This window comes from Cherax quadricarinatus, chromosome 50 (genome assembly GCF_038502225.1).
Source record: "Cherax quadricarinatus isolate ZL_2023a chromosome 50, ASM3850222v1, whole genome shotgun sequence".
NCBI classification, from domain to species: Eukaryota; Metazoa; Arthropoda; class Malacostraca; order Decapoda; family Parastacidae; genus Cherax; species Cherax quadricarinatus.
Genome location: NC_091341.1, coordinates 15,446,915 through 15,474,739, shown reverse-complemented (window position 1 = coordinate 15,474,739; position 27,825 = coordinate 15,446,915). Strand labels below are relative to the sequence as shown.

The 27,825-nt window shown below is 36.6% G+C and overlaps 1 protein-coding gene across 2 annotated transcripts in view; it reads left to right on the top strand.

The window, feature by feature from the left end:
• The window catches only part of LOC128695271 (voltage-dependent calcium channel subunit alpha-2/delta-1), a 304,996-nt gene that overhangs the window by 202,761 nt on the left and 74,410 nt on the right, over positions 1–27,825 (top strand). The window contains exons 5-12 of one of the 2 annotated variants that reach the window (XM_070095426.1): positions 2,421–2,559; positions 3,769–3,873; positions 7,821–7,920; positions 9,375–9,419; positions 14,414–14,572; positions 17,691–17,791; positions 18,641–18,797; positions 26,014–26,100. In XM_070095426.1, coding sequence (XP_069951527.1) covers positions 2,421–2,559; positions 3,769–3,873; positions 7,821–7,920; positions 9,375–9,419; positions 14,414–14,572; positions 17,691–17,791; positions 18,641–18,797; positions 26,014–26,100 — 893 coding nt within the window. The remainder of the gene's footprint in view (positions 1–2,420; positions 2,560–3,768; positions 3,874–7,820; positions 7,921–9,374; positions 9,420–14,413; positions 14,573–17,690; positions 17,792–18,640; positions 18,798–26,013; positions 26,101–27,825) is intronic. The other variant, XM_070095427.1, reaches the window with a different exon arrangement.

Here is a 27,825-nt window from a genome sequence, read left to right as displayed (position 1 = left end):
TTCAGAAGGCATTCCTCTATCTTTCAGGTTGAACCAGGTCTCTGTTATACCAATAATATCTATATTACCTACACTTGCAAGTAATTTTAGCTCATCTATCTTATTTCTTAGACTCCTACTATTTGTATAGTAAACCTTAAGGGAGCTAGTCACTCGTTGCCCTCTACTATCTCTCTTTGTTTGTTGATTAATTGATTTGCCATTACTAGCAACTTTATTTTGAATATTGTCTTTTAAACATATCCCTGAGGTATCCTGGTAATAACTGCTGTTTTTAACCCTAATGCTGCAGCCTGATTGTTTCCCACAAACACCCATACCTCTATAATTTATCAGTTTAAATTCCTAGACAAGTCATTAATTACCCTCTCAATTGAATTGGCTAATGCAACCACTCCATCCCCAGAGAGATGAACCCCATCCCTTGCATACATATCATGTTTGCCAAAGAAAAGGTCCCAGTTATCAATGAATGGGATTGCAAGTTCCTTGCAGTACCTGTCTAGCCAGCAATTTATACCAATTGCCCTAGACATCTATTCATTGCCCATTCCCTTTCTAGGCAAGATGCTACATATGACTGGGATCCCTCCCTTAGACCTAACTACTTCTATGGCTGACCTGTACTTATCCAGCAGCTCCTCTCTCCTGCCCTTCCCAATGTCATTACCCCCAGCACTAAGACAGATAATGGGCTTGTTCCCATTACCTGCCATATTATTATCCAACCTGCTGACTATGTCGCCAACACCAGCTCCAGGAAGACACGCTCTCTGTCTGACCTTTCTGTCTGTTACAAAATGCATGGTCCATATATCTTACCTGAGAATCGCCTACTATTAAAATATTCTTACCTTGATTAGCAGGGGAATCAGTGGTACCTTCAACCTCACTAACCACTGAAGTACACTCGTCTTGGAGAACAGAGAATTGATTTCCTACTTTCACATCTTCTCTATTAACTCTCCTCATCTTCCTTCTTCCTGAACTGTGAACCACTTGCCACTTAAAGCGGCTGCCACTATCTCTGCTGGTGACCATTCCTACCTTACCAGCTAAATCCTTCTCACACTCGCTCCCAAACTCATCTATGAGAAGCTTCAGCTTCCTATTTTCCTCCTGAAGAAGTAGAATCTCCAACACATGAACCTGGGATTCTAAAGCACTACAACAAGCCATGGTATTGGTGAGAGCTTAGCGGTATGACCGCACTTGACCATTCGTAAAGTACTAACAAACTTACTCTCACATTGACACCTACTTCAAGTAACAGAGCTACTGATGTCCTTCTTAACATAATGATAAATGGATCACCTATCAGAAAGCTTACAGAGAAAATTCTTAGGAATCCACCTTGATAATAGACTCAAATTTCAAACACGTGTACAACAAATTTCCCAAGACCGTAGGCATACTATCGAAGATATGGTACTATGTTCCACAGTCAGCCCTCCTGCCCTATATCACTCACTTATTTACCCCTATCTCACCTATGGAATTTGTGCATGGGGCTCAACAACAATAAACCATCTCAGATCATTGATTACCCAACAAAAGGCTGCAGTCAGAACCATAACAAATTCCCACTACAGGCAGTACACTCCACCAATATTCAAAACTCTAAACCTACTCGCCATACAAAACATCCATACCTATTATTGTACCTACTACATAGATAGAACACTTAACTCTGATATAAACCCTCCCCTCAAATGTCTCCTTACCAACCTCAACAGAACACATGACCATAACACAAGGCACAGATCACTCTTTGATATTCCTCGTGTCCATCTCACACTATGCAAAAACTCAATGCACATAAGACCCAAAAATCTGGAATTCACTACCTGTGAATATAAAAGAAACACTACACTACACAGAGGGGAGAGGGAGTTGGGGATTCCCAACTCCCTCTCCCCTCCTGCCTTCTTCAATATGCCAACAAGAATCTTCAATAAAGGTATGGAATGTTCATTTATCATTAAAATTTGTGCTTTATATTTATTTCTCATTGTTTTCTGTATGTAAAACTGTAGTTAATCTTTAAAAAATGTATTTTTTGTTAATATTTTTGGGTGTCTGAAATGGATTAATTGGATTTACATTAATTCTTGTGGGAAATATCATTTCGGTTTTCGGCCTTTTTGGATTTAGGCCGACCTTCTGGAATGGATTATGGCTGATAACCAAGGGTCCACTGTATTTTAATTCTTTGTTAATGTAAATTTGGTCATGTTAGTTTGGTTGTTATCATTTGGTCCATATTCAAAAAGTCAATTAGAAATATTTATCACTTTTTATTAAATATTTATGATTTTAGCATTTTTTACATAAGTTGAAAAACAACAGAAACAAAGTGTGTAATAAATGATTTGAGACTACATTTGCAGTTTCTGCATTGTAATTTTCCTTTTAATCAGATCCAGAAATTTTGAATGGCCTCAGCTGGTCGTCATCAGTTGACTGGGTATTCCAGGATAACTATGAAAGAGATCCAACTTTATCTTGGCAGTATTTTGGAGCACAAACAGGCTTTATGAGAGTGTATCCAGCTACCAGGCAAGTACAGTAAGACATGATAAGCTTTATTTAGGAAATTGTTTATTATTTTACGGGCATGTGTAGAGCTTTGATGGTTCTGAGAGCACATGGACATTTTAAAGTATACAACAATATTATATTATGTAAATTAAACCTAATAAAGTATAATATTTACTATAGGCTTTCAGGAATTTGGCAGAATATTACAGATTTTCATAGTCTTTACCAAGTGTATGCAGCAAGTCTTCAAAGTTTTATAAAAAAAAAAAAAAAAAAAGATTAAAGGGATCATTTGTGGGATGGTGAAGGAAGATTAGCTTAAGACAGTTGAGATCAAACAAGTGTAGAACTGCTGATGGCAAACCCTTTGGGGAAACCATTATAGATACTTAATTATCTTCCTGTAAGAAGAGACTGTACCTGTTAGTCCATATCACTTGACATTTGCAATAAATATGTAACACATAGACAACACTATTTTTTAATTTTTTCTTGTTTGAGCTTTTAGACAGTGCTTTAAACAAACGTTGCATGTTCCATTGAGCAGTTGGTAGCTAGAGAAGCATATAACATACTGACACACTTGGCCATCAGTACATACATAACAGGTTATAGTTTATCATGGAATGAGTGGAAACCTGTTCAGTTTATTATATGTGTGATTTTGTGAATATGTACAGTATAAGGTAAAAATCACAGCTGATCCTCTTACCAACAAGACAGTATTTCACTGTTGCTAACACAGTCCAATTGGCAACTTGTGTACCTTTCTGGTGCATTCTGTTGATCCCCATTTTCTGTTTGCGTGTCAGAACTTTGTATTGCATTTATCTTATATTTCATTTATTGGCACTGTGGTTATAATTCTTGAATTATTATTGATATATGACAATCTAACATAACTGAATGTATATCAAGAAATTTTCTTCAAACTGTGAGAAATCCACATAGAATTTGCAAGAATGTGTTGAAAAGTTCATATAAAGAAGAGAGTGGAATGATGTTGAGATTGATAATCTCGGCATATATTAAAAACATTATGGATTATTTTTTTTTGCATATTAATCATGAAAACATGAATAAGGAGAAAGTTGGATGGGAGGCTTGACCTGTGGTCCTAGATTTTTGCAGCATTTGTTAGCTTTTTATGTTAAGCTACTTACAGATATAGAAATATATTTTTTCTTATTTAACTTAATGGTTTAATAAATTTGTGCTATTCTGCAGTTGGTACGTCCCTCCTAATCTTATCGACCTCTATGATGCCCGACTACGTCCGTGGTACGTGCAAGGCTCTGTTTCCCCCAAGGATATGATCATACTGATGGACAGGTAAATACTATTACAAAATATTGAAGAGTAGTTTATTAGCATTTTATGTATTTGCATCTGTTACATTTTGAGGAGAATTCATGACCTTTAGAAAGTAACTACAGCCTCTCCTCACTTAACGATGGCGTTCCATTCCTAAGACCACGTCAGTAAACAAATTCGTCGCTAAATGAGGAGCATACTCTAATGGTAGTGGGTTTGTCAACCATCTTTGATATTGTTTTAATGTCACCTTTGCACCATTTATAACATTTCTGGTATATTTTTAAATGTTTATGCAGCAGTGTACTGTATATTGTAATACATAAACAGAATAGAGGAAATCAGCTCTAATATACATTACGTATTTAGGTATGCATACTGGTCAGAGAGCCCATCATAAGTTCAAGTCATCGGTAAACAAGTAGTACGTCGCTAAGTGAGGAGAGGCTGTATGTACGTACAGTGGACCCCCGACTTACGATGGCCTCAACCTACAATAAAATCGACTTACAATGCTCGTCAGCATAAAAATTTGACCCCGACCTACGTTGAAAAACTCGACTTACATCATTTGTCCCGAATGCGGCTGTCTGGTCCGTCTGGCCCATCTGGCCTGAGCGCCTCAGCTGAGCTAGTGTGACATTGTTTACAAGTCAGGGCAGATGGTTGCACGCATACATTCAATAAATTTTGTATTCCAGTGTTTTTTAGTGCTTGTAACTGCTAAATAAGCCACCATGGGCCCAAAGAAAGCTTCTAGTGCCAACCTTGTGGTAAAAAGGGTGAAAAATACTATCGAAATACTATCGTACCACGGTCAGCTGTACTACTCGAAGATGTGGAGAGACTGTTGTTGGTCTGGCTTATCGAGAGTACTGAGAAACAATTAACCCCAGAAGGTTAGACACCCAGGATAACCCAAGAAAGTCAGTGTGTCATCGAGGACTGTCTAACTTATTTCCATTGTGGTCCTAATCTTGTCCCCCAGGATGCCACTCACACCAGTCGACTAACACCCAGCTGAACCGGAAAAAATGCCTGGAACTACTGCTTATATTGGTGAATTCAAGACCAGCAAAGGTTGTTTTGAGAGATTTAAGAATCGTAGTGGCATACACAGTGTGATAAGGCCTGTTCTGGAAGAAAATGCCAAACAGGACCTACATTACTCAGGAGGAAAAAGGCACTTCCAGGACAGTGTCTCATCACTCATCACCACATCTTCAATAAAGGTAAGTGTAATTTATTCTTCATCTAGTACACTAGTACATGCACAATATACATATATTGTGCATGTATCCTACTTTTTGTGTGTAGAAAAATGTATATTTCATGTGGTAAAATTTTTTTTTTCATACTTTTGGGTGTCTTGAATGGATTAATTTGATTTCCATTATTTCTTATGAGGAAAATTAATTCAACTTACGATAATTTTGTCTTACGATGTGCTCTCTGGAACGGATTAATATCGTAAGTCGGGGGTCCACTGTATATATATTTTGTAATAAACCAAATGCTAAAGTTGGTGAGGAAGCTAATAATGGTAAAGTAAAGAATTGGGAGAAGGAAGGTGAAGGTGTAATGGTGAAGTAAAAAATGTGGTAAAAGAAAGGAAAATAGAAGAGATGAAATTTATAGTCAACATGAGCAGTTAACTACATGAAGCATAAAAATTCACAAGTGATACTTCTCATATCCGAACAATATGGGCTGAAACTAGTTCGGAAACACTGAGTTTCCAGATACATGAGGGGGGAAATAATGTGCATCCATACCATCATATTGCCATCCGTACCCCATCATATCACCATTGGCGATGGCGTTGTAGATTTAAAAAACGAGTCCAACATCGTCTGGCGGTGAGACTAGACATTCTGGGCTCAAATAACAGCCTCCATTTCATGGACCACAGGAGCATAACTTTTCAAATGGGCTGTGGACAGTGGATGCTCCAAATACTCCAAAAGTGTTTCAACACCTGCCCTTGCTGCTGAAGTTTTTGGTCTTGGAGGCATTGGGTCATCATTGCCATTGTCACTTTCAGAATGTTCCGGGTGCAACATTGATTCTGCAATCTGCAGATGCCTTGAAGTCTGATAGGCCAGTCTGCTTGCTGAATTTTTCTGCAGCAATTTTAAGTTCGGTGCCACAAACCATCATACCACTACCACGTTGTTGTAGGTACCACTTCATGTTTGGATATTGGCGAGGTTCAGATAATGGCAGGCCGGATATGTGAGGTATCACTGTACTGTGGCTGGAACAGTTCACCAAAAACCCGCACTTAGGAGAGGAACTTTATTATGATGTTTTGGTCCATTGTGGTGTGGCATTTAACAAATAATACGTATATAACAAAAAAAGGCACAATACCGTGACCGGAACGATGCACAAATAACCCGCACATAAAAGAGAGAAGCTTACGACGACGTTTCGGTCCGACTTGGACCATTGACAGTCACGTATATGGAGAGAGAATTTTGAAATGAGTAATGGATGTCAGAAAGAGGCTTAATTGAGGGGAAGGGGGCTATTAACAAGATCAGTATAATTTCATGAGTAAATGTAACTCAGTTTTATTTTAAGCCATACCATGTTCATTTATACAGTCAGAGTATATACACACACACAAATTAGGTATCCTTATTTGAGTGTTTGTAAGTGTATACCATAATATCCAACACATAACCAAAACATAACACATAACCAAAAAAGTATCCAAAACGGTTGGGATCCTTTCCAAGATACGATACTACGTGCCGCAAAATGCTCTTCTCACACTATACCACTCGCTTATTTATCCATACCTCACCTATGCTATTTGTGCTTGGGGATCAACTGCAGCAACACACCTAAAGCCAATAATAACCCAACAAAAAGCTGCAGTAAGAATAATCACTAAATCCCATCCCTGGCAACACACCCCCCCACTCTTCATAGATCTAAACTTACTCCCTGTTCAGTACATCCACACTTACTACTGTGCAATCTACATCTACAGGACCTTAAATTCCAATATTAACCTTGACCTAAAATGCTTTCTTGATAGTTGTGACAGAACCCACAGGCATAACAACAGACACAAACATCTGACATTCCCCGTGTCCGACTAAACCTTTACAAAAATTCAATGTATGTCAAAGGCCCTAAAATCTGGAACACCCTACCTGAAAACTCTAGAACTGCAGACACATTCATCACCTTCAAAACTACCATTAGAAAACATCTTATCTCCCTGATACACCCCGTCAACTAATTACATGAATACCACCTGGTGGTTCACACTTACACTCACTCACCCATTTGACCATAAACAGAAATATCAATCTCAATCTTAAAATAATGAATCCTAACTATTCATAAGTTGGCCTGTGATACTCCAATACTGAAACTATGTATTGTGCCAAAACAAAAGCATTCACATTGCTAAACTCACAAACTAGTATTTAGTCACTTAGCCATAATACCAACTTACCTCATAATTTGTAATATTTTAAATTTAAGAATTAATCTAAGTCTGCCCGAAATGCCTAGCCATGCTAGGTGTTCTAGTGGTACCCTCTGTAATTATTATTTTACTACATGTAAACTACACAATAACCAAATTCTGTAAACTCAGCATTGTAATCCTTATAGAGAATAAACTCTGAACTGAATTGAATATGCAAAGTTTAATGATAAAATGCTGGAAAGTTCTGGTCGAACTTATTGTCATAGCAAAGGATAAGTGCTTATTTTTCTTGCAGAATTTTCTACCATGTAAGCAGTTCTTTTCTGTCATAAATTTCTTTGAAAATGCTCATCATTTAAAATATATGCCTAAAAAATTAATGAACATGACATGACTGATTTGTCATTAAGTGTTGATGTGCACCTCAACAAATCTAGATTATTTCAGGTCATTTCCACTTGCTATGAATATTTCTTCAAGCTCAGTATCTTTTCATATAGTAATTTATTTTCAGGAGTGGAAGTGTTCATGGGCAGACATTCACAATAATGAAGTGGGCAGTAAAGACTTTAATTGATACTCTTGGAGAAAATGATTTTGTAAATGTTGCTGCTGTAAGTATTGTGATACCTCTTTTGCTCTCTTTTTTAAATAAAATAGTTTTTATTTCTTTATTATGCAGTACAAATAATGTAATTTACATGTAATAAAACATTGGTAGGCACAAAAGAAAGTCATTTTTTTTTTTTATAATAAATTTATTCCTAAGATTCCATAGAAGACTCGCCTGTATTCTCCTTGATCTAATGCTCTCATGTATGCATGCCTACTGGATGTTCAAGTCTCAACCATTTGATAGAAGTGCAGCAGAATGATGAGTGGATTCCTAGGAATGATCAGTTGTTTGGAATAATGAGATGTATGGAATGATCAGTTGTTTGGAATAATGAGATGTATGGAATGATCAGTTGTTTGGAATAATGAGATGTATGGAATGATCAGTTGTTTGGAATAATGAGATGTATGGAATGATCAGTTGTTTGGAATGATGATATATATGATAAAACACCAAGCTGCACCAGGAAACACTGCAGGAGAAATGGCAGCTTCACCTGCATATTTATCCAACATATTTTTAAAGAGTACCCAATTGTTATTGCTGATTTGTTACCCCCACTATTAAATTACACTTGCCTGACCTTTTGTACTGTATATACTGCTTATTCTAGCTACTTTGTATTATGACTGAAGAAGTCATTTGTGGTGAAAAGTTTTCTTAATAAATATCTTGATCATTGCATACGTGTATTACCTATAGTATGTAGAGGGAATAGTTCTCTGACATATTATTTATGTTAATTCACTACTACTCAAGAAAAAAATAAAAATATGAAACAGAGCAAATAGATTACTTACTTTTACTGTGATATTAATAAATTTTCAGTTATATATTCAGTTTTCTAGTCTTTTATAATTTTGTTTAATTTATTTATTTACCGTTTTGTAATTCATTACTAATATGTATCATAACCTGGACCTGGAGTTTACCTGGAGAGAGTTCCGGGGGTCAACACCCCCGCGGCCCGGTCTGTGACCAGGCCTCATGGTGGATCAGGGTCTGATCAACCAGGCTGTTACTGCTGGCTGCACGCAATCCAATGTACGAGCCACACCCCGGCTGGTCAGGTACCGACTTCAGGTGCTTGTCCAGTGCCTGCTTGAAGACAGCCAGGGGTCTATTGGTAATCCCCCTTATGTATGCTGGGAGGCAGTTGAACAGTCTTGGGCCCCTGACACTTATTGTGTTGTCTCTTAACGTGCTAGTGACACCCCTGCTTTTCATTGAGGGGATGTTTCATCGTCTGTCGAGTCTTTTGCTTTCGTAGAGAGTGATTTTCGTGTGCAAGTTTGGTACTAGTCCCTCTAGGATTTTCCAGGTTTATATAATCATGTGTCTCTCTTGCCTTGTAATCGTATTCTAAAATCTATGTGCATTTTGTTTTCTGTTTTCACAGCCTGTATTTTAGCTCAGTAAATGTAGCATTTGTAAATTTGTTTTCCTCCGCAGTTCAACAATACTACTCAGTGGGTCAACAACTGCACATACTGCCAGGTAATGTCTTTTCTACATGGTTTTGTTGTACAGTATACATATTTTCTTTTATTAGTTCTGATGTGTATATATATTGTACTTTGTAATGAGTGGTGAAGCAAGCAAGATTTTATGGAAAAATCAATTCTGATTTTTTTGTTATGAAAGTGATAAATCAGTAACAGATTTTTCAGTATGCATTAAAATAAATATAGCAGCTTGACCTAACATTGCTATAATTTCAACAATTTAGCTTCTACCAAATCTATTTAAAGTCAAACTAAATTTAGTTGTTATAATTTAATATCAGTGAGTCTCGTGGAGTTAAAGCAAAAATAAATGAGCAGTTGGTTTGCTTGCAAAAACAATTGTTACAATAAGTTAAGTCTCTAAGTATTGATTAAAAGGTATGGCATATATTTATATACTACAATAAATTCTTGATTGAACAGAGTAATGGGAGGAGAGGGGGGCGGAGTGAGTGGCTGGTATGGTGATTGCGATGGATAGAGAAGAGATTCTTTGGGTGCGATCATAATACCGGTAATAATGGACAGTTCTGTAAGCACAGAACGTAGTCGTTTGTTTCCAAATGTCCAGCATTTCCGAAGTCCATGAAATCAAGGGTTACTTTATTAACCCTTTAACTGTCCAAACGTAGATCTACGTTCACCTGCGTGGCACTCCGAATATTTTGAAAAATAAAAAAATCGTTTTTTGTTTTTGAATTAAAGAGGGCAGTTTTCTGTGTGGTACAAGACCAAAAAAAAATTTAGGACCAGTATTTACCAAGATATAAGAGCACGAAGTTGTCTCTGAATGCTCACCCGATGGCAACATCCAGTCCTGCCGCTTGCAGAAGCGTTGCCAATATACCTTTTTCTTGTTTTTATTTTAATTTATATAATTTTTGTGTTCTGATAATTACAATTTATAATACTTCTTGTGATTTCATAGCCAATCTTTGTTCTGACACTAATATTATGTACTGAAATAGTACATGTGAGAGACAGTGATATAGACAGATACAAATACAGTGATATAGACAGATAGTGTTAAGTAGTCTGTAAGCCAGTAATGTTAAGTTGGCCCATAATGCCTAGGCATAATAGAGGCTCTTTTTGCATTGCAACCCACTATTGTAAATACAAAATATCGATGTACTGTTTGCAAAGACATAAAATTAAATAAATAGAGATATAGATAGATATAGAAAGATACAGACAGACAGCCAAAGCCAGCCAGCCAAATACATAAGAACATAAGAAAGAAGGAACACTGCAGCAGGCCTACTGGCCCATGCAAGGCAGGTCCATGTCACTCCCTGGCCAATGACCACCTAGTCAGGTCACATCCACTGAAAGAAGGAGCATGACATCTGACCCAGTAGCACAAGCTAGCCAGGTCCAACTCACATCCACTGATGCATTTTTTTTTTTCAACGAACCGGCTGTATCCCACCAAGGCAGGGTGGCCCAAAAAGAAAAGCAAAAGTTTCTCTTTTTAAATTTAGTAATTTATACAGGAGAAGGGGTTATTACGCCCTTGCTCCCCGCATTTTAGTCACCTCTTACAACACACATGGCTTACGGAGGAAGAATTCTGTTCCCCTCCTCAGCCCTCTGGATAATAGTTTTGGTAATCCCACACCTCATTCTAATTTCCAAACTACAAATTCTCTGCATTATATTCACACCATACATTGCCCTCAGACATGACATCTCCACTCCCTCCAGCCTTCTCCTCGCTGTAACATTCATCACCCATGCTTCACACCCATATGAGTGTTGGTATAACCATACTCTCATACATTCCCCTCTTTGTTTCCACAGACTCCTAAGTGCACCACTCACCCTTTTCCCCCCTCATCAATTGTATGATTCACCTTATCCTTCATAGACCCAATCTGCTGACATGTCCACTCCCAAATATCTAAATACATTCACCTCCTCCATACTCTCCCTCCAATCTGATATCCAATCTTTCATCACTTCTTTTTGTTATTCTCATCACCTTACTCTTCCTATACATATTCACTTTTAATTTTCTTCTTTTACATACCCTACCAAATTCATCCACCAACCTCTGCAACTTCTCTTCAGAATCTCCCAAAAGCACAGTGTCATCAGCAATGAGCAACTGTGACAACTCCCACTTTGCATTTGATTTTTTATCTTTTAACTCCACACCTCTTGCTAAGACCCTCGCATTCACTTCTCTTACAACCCTATCTATAAATATATTGAACAACCACGGTGACATCTCACATCCTTGTCTAAGGCCTACTTTTACTGAGAAATAATATCCCTCTCTCCTACATATTCTAACCTGAGCCTCGCTATCCTCATAAAAACTCTTCACTGCTTTCAGTAACCTACCTCCTATACCATACACCTGCAACATCTGCCACTTTGCCCCCTATCCGTTCTATCATATGCCTTTTCCAAATCCACAAATGCCACAAAAACCTCTTTAGCCTTATCTAAATACTGTTCACTTATGTTTCACTGTAAACACTTGGTCTACGCACCACCTGCCTTTCCTAAAGCTGCCTTGTTCATCTGCTATCCTACTCTCCGTCTTACTCTGAATTCTTTCAATAATAACTTTACCAGGTATACTCGACAGACTACTTCTTTCAACAAACCGGCCGTATCCCACCGAGGCAGGGTGGCCCAAAAAGAAAAACAAAAGTTTCTCTTTTTCAAGTTTAGTAATTTATACAGGAGAAGGGGTTACTAGCCCCTGCTCCCGGCATTTTAGTCGCCTCTTAAAACACGCATGGCTTACGGAGGAAGAATTCTGTTCCACTTTCCCATGGAGATAAGAGGAAATAAACAAGAACTAGAAAGATAATAGCAAAAAACCCAGAGGGGTGTGTGTGTATATATATGCTTGTACATGTATGTGTAGTGTGACCTAAGTGTAAGTAGAAGTAGCAAGATGTACCTGAAACCTTGTATGTTTATGAGACAGAAAAAAGGACACCAGCAATGCTACCATCATGTAACAATTACAGGCTTTCGTTTTACACTCACTTGGCAGGACGGTAGTACCTCCCAGGGCAGTTGCTGTCTACCAACCTACTACCTAGAACCCAACAGACAGTGGAACCTCAAATTTCGAACGTATCGCTTATCGAACTCTTCGAAAATAGAACCCTTTTTTCGAACCAACTTTGTCCCTGTTATCGAACTCGCCCCTATTTTCGAACCGCCGGGTACCGGACCTGTCTGGCAGCCCGCTCTGTCCGCGTCCCCACGCAGGCGCTGTGAAGCAGTCTGGTTTTGTTGATGCTTGAGTGAACACTAACCTGCGCTCTCATTCAAACATTTTACGATTACTTCATTGTGTTTAGTGCTTGTGGGACTGTGAAATAAGCCACCCTGAGCAAGCTGAAAGAAGCCATCTTTGCAACAAGTTCAGTGACAGAACCATGTCCCATTTTAGGGAAATCTTAGAGGCACCAGAAACAGAGGACTGTGGACAGATATTTTGTGAGACAGGGGTCCAGTGACTCTCAAGCTGGTCCTAGTGGCATTAAAAAACAGAGAAGGGAAGGAACCCCAGAGAGGGCTTCGATACCTGAAATCCTCATGGATGGGTATTCTCCTTCCAAACACTAACCCCAACTCCCTCTCTCCTCCTTATCTTCCAGATGCCATCACCAATCTTCAATAAAGGTAAGTAAAATGTTATTTTATGGATATTTAAATTTATTAATACATAATTGAACACTGTTTGTTGTGTGTATGTAAAACTATCTGAATATTTTTGGTTTTCTGGAACACATAGATTTTATTTCCATTATTTCTTATGGGAAATATCGCTTCGCTTTCCAGACTTATCAAATTTAGAACTAGCTCCTGGAACGGATTAAGTTCGATATTTGAGGAACTATACATGCTCTCTGCCAATCCCTAGATACCTTACCCTCTTTCATACATTTATTAAATAATAGCACCACCACTCCAAAACTATATTCCCACCTGCTTTTAACATTTCTGACCTTGTCCCATCAATCCCAGCTGCCTTACTCCCTTTCATTCTACTCGCTGCCTCACAAACTTTCCCCCCTTCCCACTCACAACTGGCTCTTCCTCCTACAAGATGTTATTCTTCCCTGCCCTATACACAAAATCACAGCTTCCCTATCTTCATCAACATTTAAGTTCCTGAAAATATTCCCTCAATCTTCTCGATTTCTCGAACTCTCCATTTAATAACTCTCCTATTTTTAACTGTCAAATCCATTTGTTTCCTGGGCTTCCTCAATTAATCTCACTCCAAAACTTTTTCTTATTTTCAACAAAATTTGTTGATAACATCTCACCCACTCTCTTGTTTGTTCTCTTTTTACATTGCTTCACCACTCTATTAACCTCTTTTTCTCTCCAGATACTCTTCTCTCCTTGCATCACTTCTACTTTGTAAAAACCTCTCATATGCTTACTTTTTCTCCCTTACTACTCTCTTAACATCATCATTCCACCAATTGCTCTTCTTCCCTCCTGCACCCACTTTCCTGTAACCACAGACTTCTGCTGAACACACTAACACTACATTCTTAAACCTGCCCCATACCTCTCCGACCCCACTGCCTATACTCTCGCTAGCCCATCTATCCTCCAATAGTTGTTTAGATCTTACCCTAACTGCCTCCTCTTTTAGTTTGTACACCTTCACCTGTTTCTTACTTGCTGTTTCTATTTTCCTTGTATCCCATCTACCTTTTGTTTATAATAATTACAGCTTCTGACAGCAGCTATTTTAATCATACTTGTATAGTGTTGCATGTAATAATGCTTTAGTAATATTTACTGCACTAACTGTGCTGTATGTATAGCTATTATTAAACACATCAAAATATACATCATGAAACGCACACTGGTAGTTTTAGAGCTAAAATTGTGTATTTTGTGACCATTAGTTCATTATGTTAAGGTTATGTTCAAGATTCAAGAAAAGATAGCAAATATAGTTGATTTGGATGTAAAACCTTTTATTCGTTGCAGGTTAACAAGACAACAGGCAATACATCATGCACCCAAGCATTAGTGCAGGCCAGCACCAGCAATAAGAAACTTTTATTCCATGCCATTGATGAGCTAACTGATGGAGGGATGGCTAGCTATTCCAATGCACTCAATTTTGCGTTCAATGCTTTCAAACAGGTACAGTTTTGAAACGTATCTCTGCTTATTTACCCACTGTGCATTCATGCACATTGGGTAAATAATGTGCATGAATGTGCAAATAATGTGCATGAATGTGCATTCATACACATTATTCAAGTGACTGGAATCTTTGTCAAGATACATATTTTGAACAGGACACAATAACCTGAACATATGAGACAGAAACCTGTGACTACTTTTCAGACTGAAACATCAATATAAGTTTCTTTCTCATATGTGTGGGTAATTTGTGCATTGTTCCAGTCACAGTATTGTGCCTGTTCATTCTTTTTGAACAAGAGATTTGTAGGAATAGATGTAGAGCAGTTGGGTTGGCCTTACTAGTCCATGAAACCATTAATATGGTGGGAGTGTACAGGGATTACCCTTTCTTTGCACTGATGGTTCTTCATTCATTTTTCAATATTACTTTTGTGACCTTAATACATTTTATCCATTTCCAATTTGCTTTGTCATTAAAATAATGATTTTTTCGGGGTATTGACAACCACTTCTGTGTCAAAGAAGCATACAGTGAGTCCTCACTTAATATCAACAGTAGGTTCTTGGAAACTGCAACTTTAAGTGAAATGATGTACAGTAGACCCTTATATTACACTGTTGTTACGTTCCTGAAAATGCCATGTTAGATAAACTAAAGAACTTAAAGGAGCCCAAAAAAAGTCGACTTTTTTTAAACCTCCAGATCTTACAAAAATAAGAGGGAATGTGTAATTGATGTTCATTATCAGGATGTATCATGTTGTTTTTACTGCTTAAGGTTACAAATGCAACAACTATGTGATAGTATTTCTTACCTTAAATTGTGGGTGCTGGTGTTTGTCAATGATTGTGAGGAGAGTGGAGAGTTATGTTGTGGTCCTACTGGACTGAGGTGGATGGTAGAGGTTCTGGTACTGAAGTTGATGATTGAACTGGAGTGTGCATAAATTCTGTAATGGATTTCTGGGCTATTTTACCTTGCAGTACATTATACAGCTGACAGTAAGGCATCAGCTGCTCCAGACACTGTTTCAGAGCCCTGCTTCTAGATTTGTCAGGGCCCTCTTTAGTGAAAAAGTCTAACTTAAGTCAGTCAGTAAGTCATGTCAGTCAGTAAGTCAGTCATTAAATCAGTTAAGTCAGTAAGTCAGTCAAGTCAGTCAGTATGTCAGTTAAGTAAGTCAATAAGTCACTCAGTAACTCCAAGACTTAAATGCTTAACCCTTTTCTTGCCACTTTCAGCAACACTTGTGTGCCTACTGGGTGCCATGATTGCTTGGCAGATACAAGATATGGCAATTAAAATATCAAGACACAATCCTCAAACACAGCTAACTTCTAGATGCGTATGAACAGAAGGCTAGGATGGGGGTGGCAGGAAATGGTGGTAAGTCTTCCCTGTGGAGACAGTGGTCTCACCCATGGCAAGATGGCGGCCTGAGCTAGGGAAACATTCCATGGGCAACACTCCAAATTTTTTGCCCTCCCGCAAACCAGACTGTGTTAAGTTAATTTTAGGAAGTGTTGTATAAAATTATGCTGCAATTTTTAACCCTTTGAGGGTTTCAGCCGTACTAGTACGGCTTACGACCCAGGGTTTTTGATGTATGTACTAGTACGCCTAAATTCTAGCTCTCTCAAATCTAGTGGGAGAAAGCTGGTAGGCATACATATGAAAGAATGGGTCTATGTGGTCAGTGTGTGCAGTATAAAAAAAATCCTGCAGCACACAGTGCATAATGAGAAAAAAAAAACTTTGACCGTGTTTTTGGAATAAAACAGCGACTTTGCACTGTATTTTCGTATGGTATTTATTGTTGTATTCTAGTTTTCTTGGTCTCATTTTATAGAATGGAAGACATATTACAGAAATTGAGATGATTTTGACTGGTTTTACAATGAAAAGTACCTTGAAATTGAGCTCAATGTAGCAGAAATGTTCGATTTTTACCAAAGTTCAAAAGTAAACAAGTCATGCCAAGTGCCCAATACACGTCAACTGGTGAGTCTAATATTCTTTCACAAGTGCGCTGATATTATTTATACCATTTCTACACTAATGCAGCAGTCTGCATAACAGTAAATCTTCGATTTTTTGTAAGAATAAAAATTGAAAGTGGAAATCCAAAGAAATATAAGAGGGGCCTGGGGATGTGACTAACGAACAGAGGAAATGTTATTTTAGTGCCAGGAATGTCTTGCTTGTTTATTCTGGACCCTATTTGGAAATTGGCATCTTTTGAAATTTGTGTGAAATTGGCAAAATTGCTAAATTCTGACCACTGTATTGGATAGTTGAAATCAATAAATGGGTTGTTTCTTGTACTCATTCAATAGAAAAAATGGAGTTCTAGTCGACTAGTACACTGGAATTGGCCGAAAATAGGGCTCAAAGTGGGCAAAATCGCCGATGCATAAACATCTTCAAGACCACTAACTTCGCAAGAGCATAATTCCGTAAGTTTTCCATCAAATTCCATACTTTTGGTGTCATTATGATTGGGAAAAGATTCTCTATCTTTTCATAAGAAAAAATAATTTTTTTTTTTTTAAATTTGGCCGACCCTGAGAACAAGTCTCTGAGAGGGCCTGTCGACCCTCAAAGGGTTGAGTAGTGTAATAACCAAAATGTGACAAATAAATCCATGTAACATAAGGGTCTACTTTATAATGAAACCAATTTTACCATAGGCTAATTGATATAAACCTCAGGGTTGTTCTGTACACCTTTAGCACTCATTATAACAGGGTTAAATTAAGGAATATATGTTTGCAAAGTTAAAATTGTAAGGAGCACCTCTTACCACCACACAATTCAATGAATGTGCAAACTCCACACAGATATTGGCCCCTGCTGGGAATCAGTTTATTTCTCATCATTATAACAAAACAACAGTGAATAAAACAAAGTGAGGAATTACTGTACTTAATTCCATCTGTTGAAATTCAACACTTGTAATCCTGTTTATAAACATGCTTAGGGTATTCATATTCTTTTTCCATTGCTAGCAGGCAGTTAATACTTATCATATGATGAATTAAAATTCATGCAAGATAGTCATGTTACTAGTTTTTGAGTGCTGTGATGGTCAATTTGGTGTTTATTCTACAGTTTGAAGGTACAAAGAAGGAGGGAGAAGGTGCCAGTTGCCACAAAACCATCATGCTTTTTAGTGATGGAGGAACAGAATGGCCACAAGAAGTCTTTAACAAGTCAGTACATAGTTGAAGTAGATTTTGTCACTCATCCTCTATCTGTATTTAAATTAATTTTTTTCCTTCTTTGTAAGGCTAAAATAGTTAATTCAGTTTATCATCCCAATTTAGCTATCATCATCAGGAATGTTATATTTAACACATGCTCCTCAATTAATTTCATGCTTTTTGCATTATTTATCTACTGACAAAAAAAGATGGAAGAATATTTTGTTAGTTTTTCTGTCTACTGTACATATTTTCATTAGAATGTTTTCATTGCATTTTTTATGAGACTAATTATATTTTTTAACCCTTAAACTGTCTAAACGTAGACCTACGTTCACTTGCATAGCGATCTGAACGTAAATCTTCATTTTATCTTTCATGCTGTCAAGTGTAAAAAAAAAAAATAGATCTACATTCGGAGCTCTACGCAAGTGAACGTAGATCTATGTTTGGACAGTTTCGGTTAACATGCAATTGAGATTTCACTGGATTTATACAGAAGTGGGATTTCAAGGCAGTTGATATTGCATCAAGATAAGGATTTATTTCTTTATAAAGGTTACAATGCGTAATTACAATTTTGGTTTGCTAAGTACAAAGAAAGCCACTGCCATGCAGGGGCATTTCGGGCAGACTAATCCTAGTACATACATAGTAACTACTAAAAACTAGACAAGATAATAGTGGTTAACTTTATTACAATCTTATTTAATCTTAATACTAATGCGAGGTAGTCAAGGCAGAGGTTTATAAAATGCAGACCAGATTTTACATTTTACTGTTTTATTAAATAAAAAAATTAAAATCATCAAAGAAAACAAGATTTTTAATGGCCATTGTATATTTATATGGCTACAGATTCCAGGCAGATAACTATACCAAGTCAGTACGAATCTTCACATACGCTGTCGGACCTCACCCAATCCCCACTGCAGTTTTAAAACAGATGGCTTGCTCTACCGGAGGGAAATATTCAGTTATTACTACAAGAAGTAGCGTGAGAACTAAAATACAGGTAGGCATTTGTATAGATATATGTATGTACTCTACTGTATTTCAGAATACAATATTTTCTTCTATTAAATTATTTTCATATAAATCTCTAGATACATATTTAGGGTATATATGTCCATTAATCTTTTTCTTTCTGTTGTATTTTCCCCCCTCTCTCTTTCTCTGTTTTATTTATAGGTATGCCAGAGTTAGTGTACACAAGGAATTTTTTCCACTTAAGTATATACAGAATTGACTTAAATAATGATGCTGATCTTTTGTCTTCTATTTACAAAATGAGAGCAGATCTTACTTGGCCAGCACCCAACCTACTTAAGTTATTTTTCTGTAGCATACTAATATCTTTCAAAGTGATCCCTAAGATCACTTTTCATATGAATATATTGGCTACTTTGTATTTACTGATTTAGAGTATTTTGTCAATTTCAGCATTAAAATTGAAAAAACTGAACTGTTAACAAATACCATCAAAACATACATAATAATTCTACAACTTATAAATTTTTGACCTTTTATATACTTTTTGTCTCAAGGAACATTTTGAATAAGGAAAATTTGAGAATGAAAATGTACTTTTAACATTAAACATTTTAAAAATGTTTTCTGTAGATTTCATGATGTGTTTATGGATTTCATGTTCTAGTAAAGATGACAAACATACTCTAGAGTATTTCTATATGTTTGTATGTGATATTCCACATAGTAATGTCAACTGGAATGTCTTTCATAAAAAATGCCATTTAAAACACTACTTATGCACATAAAAATAATTAAGCAAAATACACATTTAGTTGTAGCTACAGTTAGAGTAAGAGGTAGATGAGACAAAAGGAAAATGGCAACAAGAAGTAAGAGAGAGGTGAAAGTGTATAAACTAAGGGAGGAGGAAGTTAGGGTGAAATATAATCATCTATTGGCAGAAAGGTGGACTAGTGCAAGTATGAGTAGTGGGGGGGTTGAAGAGGGTTGGAATAGTTTTAAAAATGCAGTATTAAAATGTGGGGCAGAAGTATGTGGCTATAGGAGCATGGGTGCAGGAGGAAAGAGGAGTGATGAAGTAAAGGGTGTGATAAGAGAAAAAGGTAGCTTATGAGAGGTTCTTACAAAGCAGAAGTGTTATAAGAAGAGCAGAGTATATGGAGAGTAAAAGAAAGGTGAAGAGAGCGGTGAGAGAGTGCAAAAGGATAGCAAATGATAAGAGTGGGAGAGGCACTGTCAAGAAATTTTGATGAAAATAAGAAAAAATTTTGGAATGAGATAAACAAGTTAAGAAAGTCTAGGGAACGAATGGATTTGTGAATTAAAAACAGAGTAGGGGGCAAAGAAGAGAATGTATGAAAGTATAGTGGTACCAACACTCTTATAAGGGTGTGAAGCTTGGGTTGTAAATGCTGCAGCGAGGAGGCAGTTGGAGGCTTGGAGATATCCTGTCTAAGGGCAATGTGCGGTGTAAATATTATGCAGAGAATTCAAAGTGTGGAAATTAAGAGAAGGTGTGGAGTTAATAAAAGTATTAGTCAGAGGGCTGAAGAGGGGTTGTTGAGGTGGTCTGGTCAATTAGAGAATGGATCAAAGTAGAATGACATGGAGAGCATATAAATCTGTAGGGAAAGGAAGGCAGGGTAGGGGTCATCCTCGAAAAGATTGGAGGGAGGGGGTAAAGGAGGTTTTGTGGGCATGCATGAGCGTGATAGATAGGAGTGAATGGAGACGAATGGTTTTTGGGACCTGACGATCTGTTGGAGTGTGAGCAGGGTAATATTTAGTGAAGGGATTCAGGGAAACTGGTTATTTTTATATAGCCGGACTTGAGTTCTGGAAATGGGAAGTACAATGCCTGCACTTTAAAGGAGGGGTTTGGGATATTGGTAGTTTGGAGGGATATGTTGTGTATCTTTATACGTATATGCTTCTAAACTGTTGTATCTGGGCATCTCTGCAAAAACAGTGATTGTGTGAGCGAGGTGAAAGTACTGAATGATGATGAAAGTATTTTTGTTTTGGGGATTTTCTTTCTTTTTGGGTCACCCTGCCTAGGTGGGAGACAGCCAACTTGTTGAAAAAAAAAAAAAGCTTCTTTATGCACAAATAGTGTTAAAGGCATTTCTTTTTTTGTCAGTTTAAATCTCAAGTTCATCCTTACTGTCCGCTACACTTTGTATGAGCTGTTGTTAACATGAATGAATTGCCATGAGAATATCTTTATTTACACATACAGGTATGATTATGTCTCCCAAATGTATTATAGGTCACAGCTACTTTTTTTGCTGTTTTCAGGATCTATAATTCTGCCTATGTGAAGGTGTTATTATGCCATCCTTTATACAAAATCAGTGAACCTTCAAGGCCAGTTTACTCCTGTCACTACAATCTCCATTGTTTCTTTTAGATATGTATGTATTTCTATATTGCATGTAGGGAGACAGGATGATACTGTATGTCTTTCAAAAGCTTTCATAGATGAAGAGTGTTACAAAAATTATTGGAGCTGAGAGCCATCAGGATAGTTTCTTAAAACAATAAGTACATGTAGATTCAAAATCTAGTTTAGCTGAATGAAATTTTCACATCATTTATTACAGAGAAATTAAGATGCCTACAGCAGAAAATTTTTACCTCTTGGGAAGACTCAGACTTTGTAGACAAGAGGAAATTCTGCTAATTAAAAATTTAACAAAAATTTTTAGTTAAATTCCAAAGGTACAGTGGTACCTTGACTTACGAGTTTAATCCATTCCCTGACCTAGCTCATAACTCAATTTGCTCTCATATCAAATTAATTTTCCTCATTGAAATGCCATTAAGCCATCCCAGCAGAATTCCTGCTTTCGGGAGGCAGGAGAAAATACTTCAGTATGATGCTAATATCAACTCTATGGCTTATTTATCTATCACAATTGATCTGATATGACATAAACAATATAAATAACATAGAAACATGATATACGTATACTCTAGCATGAATATAATGTCATTATGTGACGAGTGGTGGCGGCCACTCCTGCTCCCACTCTGACCATATCCTCCCATTCTTCCCCTTCTGAAAACAGAGTGTTTGTGAGGCTAACTGGACTAGATCACTAGCTTCATAAGGAAAACACTGAAGCAATATATTTATAAATAAGAAATATTGTATAAAAACATAAAACATAATAGAGAATGTAAAGAAATAAACTGGTTTTATAAAGTGTACGTATTTACCTTGGAGAACAGATGCTGGCGGAGGTGAAGGGTGGAGTTGGAGGATGGAGGTGGATGGTGGAAAAGATAGGCTACTTGCTACACTCTTAAAGCTACACTTTATCGCTGAACTTAAATTATTGTAACGCTCTTGGCTTGTGCTATAGCTTTTATTGACTCCTTCTGCTTTAGTATCATACATATCGTAGAAGTACTACGCTGGTACTGCCTGACCGAGTTCACAACCCGCACACCTTGTTCATGTTTATCTATGATTTCATTCTTTAATTCATTGGACATCATCCTCTTTTTCTTCTTAGCACTGTCCTTTGCACTTACTTTCTTAGGAACCATGGTTAGAAAAGAAGAAATCTGGCAAAATAACTGTACAAAACGTAAGCACAGCACAAGAGAAATGCTTCCACAGCGATCTAAACATATGCACTGCTGAGCAGATGTTGTGGCGTTGACTGTGCCAACTAGTGGCAGCATTCTGAAGCTCTCTCGTAACCCAGATTTTGGCTCATAACTCAGAGCAAAAAATTGACCGAGTGATGGCTCGTAAGTCAAAAAACTTGTATGTTGGAGCACTCGTAAGTTGAGGTTCCACTGTACTTTTATTTTCTGTCATTGATTGAGCATTTTGTTTGCTAAATGTAACAGTAATAATTATGATTATTTTTATACTTTATTACAGGTTCTTTATCCAGTTTGTATTATATAGTGCACCAGCATCACAAAAATGCTAGTGGGATTGTTAATAAAAATATAATGTACTTTAGTCAGTCTCTGTTATATATGTATCTATTAATTATTTTCTTTTGTACACATGAGTAGGTGAGTAAGGTTGCACAAGTAGTAATAATATGTGTACTTGGCTCCAAAGTATGTACATGTATAGTGTGCATGGGTGTTTTGATTCAGGGACATAATGAAGAAAAAGAAATTATTAAATTACTACTATTGTATTACACTCGTATATTACTACTACTACTACTACTATTCCTCCTGGTGGTATACCTACTAAAGTTGACCATCAGGTATTCAGAGATTGGTTATTCAGTGTCCAATGTTATCTGGTAGTCATGTTTGATCCAGTACTAAACAGATATTACTAAGAATGTGCAAAAGAAACAGTGACCATAAAAGAAATTGTGATTATTCAGTCATATTTAAAATCTGGTGCACCCTTTCCTCCCTGAAGTTGCTGGATAATGTGTATTGTGCTGCACTGTTATAACTACTAATATAAGGTAAGATTAAGCTTTATTCAGGAAATCTTCAAATATTTCACAATATAAATTTGCACATTAGATTTGAGGGAACAGATTTTTTTTAGGCATACAGCATTATTACATTACAGTAAACCCTTGATAAAATGGACCTCTATAAAGCAGATATTGGCTAAAAATAGACAAAAATCTGGTTGGACAAGTGGTTATTGTCTGTTTCATGGGGTGTCCAATTAACATAACAATAAAGTTAACCAAATCTGATACATCGCACGGATGTCCGGTCTGGTCATACCTTCAGTAAAATGCACCAACTCTGCTTAATCACAAGGTTATCCTGTTCGGGTTTCATTGTGGTCATGTCTAATTTCATTGTTCCTGGTGAGCAAGGCTAGTGACTTGGCCTTTGTCAGTTTGTTGCCTTCATGCATTCCTACATCCCATCATTATTTCATCTCCAATTTTCACAGGATTTACAGGTTGTTTTTTTTTTCCATTACAGTACTTTATGAAAGTACCATGTACATTGATAGTAACACTGGTCTCTAAAGCAAGTGATAATGCTAAGAAGTGTGTGACCTTGACTGTTAAGTAGAAACTTAAATAAAATTAATCTATCCTCCAGAAAAGGTAAGAAAAATTGCTATACTGTAATGTACATATATTGTACTGTACTTTTATTTCCTTTTCAGATATGGGTGTAGCTGTGCTTTACAGTACTGAATTATAATATTGTACTCTCTTTTATTCTTAGTATGTCCAGTAGTCCATCAATACAGCGGACTAAGTCCGCTTCATTGGGTGTTTTTTCCATGTCCAGTAGTCAATCTATTAAGTGGACATAGTCCACTTAATCTAAACTTTCAATACAATGGATTTTTGTTAAAACAGATACCCCTTCCCCATTAGTCCATTTTATGGAGGCTTCACTGTATGTAGATTTAGCTCATTATTACTGCTACTATGACAGCTACTGTGGGGTAAGATAGAAAGTAAAATTGTAGAGGAGCAAGGATGTTTTAAGATGGGTAGGGGATGTGAAGACCCAATGTTGTAGTGAGGTATATAAGTGAATAATACTTAAGAATAAGGATGTATTTGTTACATTTATGGATTTAAAAAAAAAATAAAGCATATGCTAGTATGGATAAGGGTGCAATGTGGGAGGCATTACTAATGTACAGAATAAGTGGTAGACTATTAAAAGCTGTAAAAGAACTTATGAGAAGAGTGAAGCTTAAGTTAGGGGATGTATGAGAGAAGAGAACTATTTTTTAGTAAAAGTAGACCTTAAACATGGTTATGAAATATATTTATAAATGGAATTAAGAGAAGTGAATTTAAGAATATTGGGAAGAAGTGTGAGCTAAAATGTTAATGAATTTGATATAAACAGGAAGTTGTTGTATTACTTTTGTGAGATTCTGAAGAGAAGTTGCAATGGAGGAGGCTGGGAGGGCATGTAAAAGGAGAAAATTAAAACTGAATATTGGAAAGAGCCAGGTGATGAGAATAAGGAAAAATCGTAGGCACTGAAAGATTGGACATCACATTAGAAGGAGAGAGTATGAAGTGAATGTATGTAGATATTTGGGAGTGGTTTTGTCAGCAAATAAGTATGAAAGATGAGGTGAATCATAGAATAGTCATGGGAGGAAAAGGTAGGTAGAGTACTGAAGCATCTGTGGAAAGAAAAGTTTATTGCTGGAGGCAAAAAAAAAAAAAAAGTAATGTACCATAGTATAGTGGTACTAAACATTTTATGTGGGTGTGAAGCATGGTCTTTAAATGCTGCAGTGTGGAGGAGGCTGGAAACAGTGGAAATATTATTTTAGAGATTAATATGTGATGTGATTATAATTCAGAAGATAGGAAGCAGGGGAATTAAAGACTATGTGTGGATGAAAGTTATAATTCAGAGGACAGAAGTGGGGTTGTTTAGAAAATTTGGTCATTTAGAAAAGATGGCACAGAATAGGTTGATTAAGAAGGTATATAAATCTGGGGTGGGCACAGAATAGGTTGATTAAGAAGGTATATAAATCTGGGGTGGACAAATGGAGAAGTAGGGGTAATCGCATTAAGTGTTGGAGATGGAGTGAAGGTGGTTTTAAGTGGTAGGTGCTTGAGTATCCAGGAAGCACGTGTGCCTATGGTAGGTTGGAGATAAGTGGTTTTTGGGATTTGACATGCAGGATATGTCAACAGAGTAGCTCCAATGAAGGGATTATGGGAAAACTGGTTTGCCAGAATCAAGTCTTGGAGGTGGGAGGGGTAGTGCTTGTGCTCTAAAAAAGAGGTGAAGATGTTACATTTAGGGGGTCATCTGAATTATAATGTCAGCACACTTCTGAAAATACAGCAATTGAGTGAATGATAGTGAATTTTTCCTTTTTTTTGGGGGGGATGTCAGTTTGTTGATTGGAGATGGTCAATGAGGTGAAAAAACATACATGTAAATGTATTCAGTAGCCTTTTACTCTTAAATTAGCAGTCATCTAGCCTGTTTAAGGAAAGATTCCTAGTGTTGCCCATGTGTCTTGCTCTTCAAACAATTTGGTAGTCATTGTTATATTGTGTGTTTATTATTGAGGTATTGCTCTTAGACTTTTGAATACTCAGTGTTCTGTAGTTGTGGCATTTTTCTTGCTTCCTTCATTAATCATTAATATATTTGATACCTACTTTGGGTTATTTTTATTTACACATGTGTATATTTCTATATCCTTCACTGTGCCTTTGTAATATTATGTAATTAGTTATATTATATATAAATTACCAGTGTTTAATAAGATATCATTTCAGGAATCGTACACAAGCTTACTCTACCCTGCTCAGCCCCTGAATGGAAATCACATTGACCAATACACAACTGCGTACACAAGTGCTGTGGTAATTGAGACAGAATCCTGTACTGCTGTCCACCCCAAACACCTGATAAATATTTGGTCTTGTTTCCACTCTATCCAGGTGTTGTTGTTGTGTCTGGCAACTGAAGATTTCCTTACTTAAATGAAATGCAATGCAATGCAGTAGAGCAGTTTTTTTATTGATTGCTTGTAAGATATATCATGATTAATTACTGAAAACTGGTTTATTACCTTTAACAGTTTTAATTAAAATTCCATGAATGCTTTTTCATTTGTTTATAATGTAAATAATCTTTCAGTTGTTAGATTCAAAAATTTCTACTGAATTCTCAGCTGTGTAGTTTTTGGACTCACAGTTTCCACCTACTCTCTGCAGATCTTTGTTATACTAGAATATAAGACAATATAACATTAAAATCACAATTAATGAGCAGTTCAGAACCAGATGCCTGCAGAGAGCTGGTTTGTTGATGTGGTGTGGTGACTTTTTCGCTATTAATAAAGTGTATATTTTTCTTCTTTAGAGCAAACATTGGTGGAGGACCCTCTTTCATCCATCAAAATTGTAATGTTCTTCAAACACCCATGAGTTGACAGATTCTCAAAGTAACTCAAAGTAACTGCTCATCTTCTTTGCTAAGCAACGCTGTCATACTTCGGTAGTGCAACCTCTTTGAGATGTTTCACCCTTTTTTTGTCGTAATGTTGTTGATTTTTAGACTCTCACTCCTCTTTGTTTTACTAATCTTAATTGTATTTGTGTAGAATTTTGTATACTGTAATATCAGATGACATTTGGGGTTAAAATCAAGTACCATGATTGCATGCATATACAGTAGCTTATTTTTATAGATCCCTAACTATACCATAATTATTACTTTCCTTTTTATGTTGTGAATTCATAGAAATCTTTGATATCTGCCAACTCAGTTAATCATATTTTTTTCATAAGTAAGTTTTAATTCTATAGCATTTACCTTCTCTTGATAGTGAACCTATATTTTATCTTTTAAAATTCTATAGTGAATGTTTGTTTTTAGCTTTAATATAATGTGGTGATTTGTCATTTGTACTGATTTTCGAGTTTATTTTTAAGGACTGATTTTTTTTTTTTTTTTTTTTGCTCTGTTTGTTTAATTCCTTTAAGTTTTCAGTTCATATGTTTGGCTTACTTTCTTCAAACAGATGACTTCACTGCCTAACTTCTGCTTTCACCTTGGAAGGTATTGGATATTTTGAGTTGTCCACACTATAGCCAGTTAGTGTAAGGCTGCCAGATCTGTTGTAGTTATTTTTATTCCAGTATCTGAATAGTTCCACTTTTTACACATTTAGTCACTTTATAACTGGCATAAAAGAAGATGAAAAGTTTTGCTCTGTCAGTTATTTAATTGCCATACTTTGGTAAAATGAACACACTGATATGTAGATATACTTATTTGCTAATGGAGTAATACGTTTGTGAGTTTAAAAATGATTGCTTGTTAGTAGTCTGTCTTGTACGTGATATTTTACCAATTGCCTATGATCATCATTGTGGGTCATTCTGAATGTTTTTAAAATCTCTCAATGCCAGAAATCTGGATGTCTTATTTAAACCGCATCATCACACACATCTATCAGTATTGTAATGTCAAAGCTGCCAATATTAGCCTGGTATCAACTTTAGTAATAACTTTGGTAGAGCTTTAGTAGAGTGGTTATTGCACTGTAGTCATATATTCAAATCAACTTAGAGAGCAGTGTT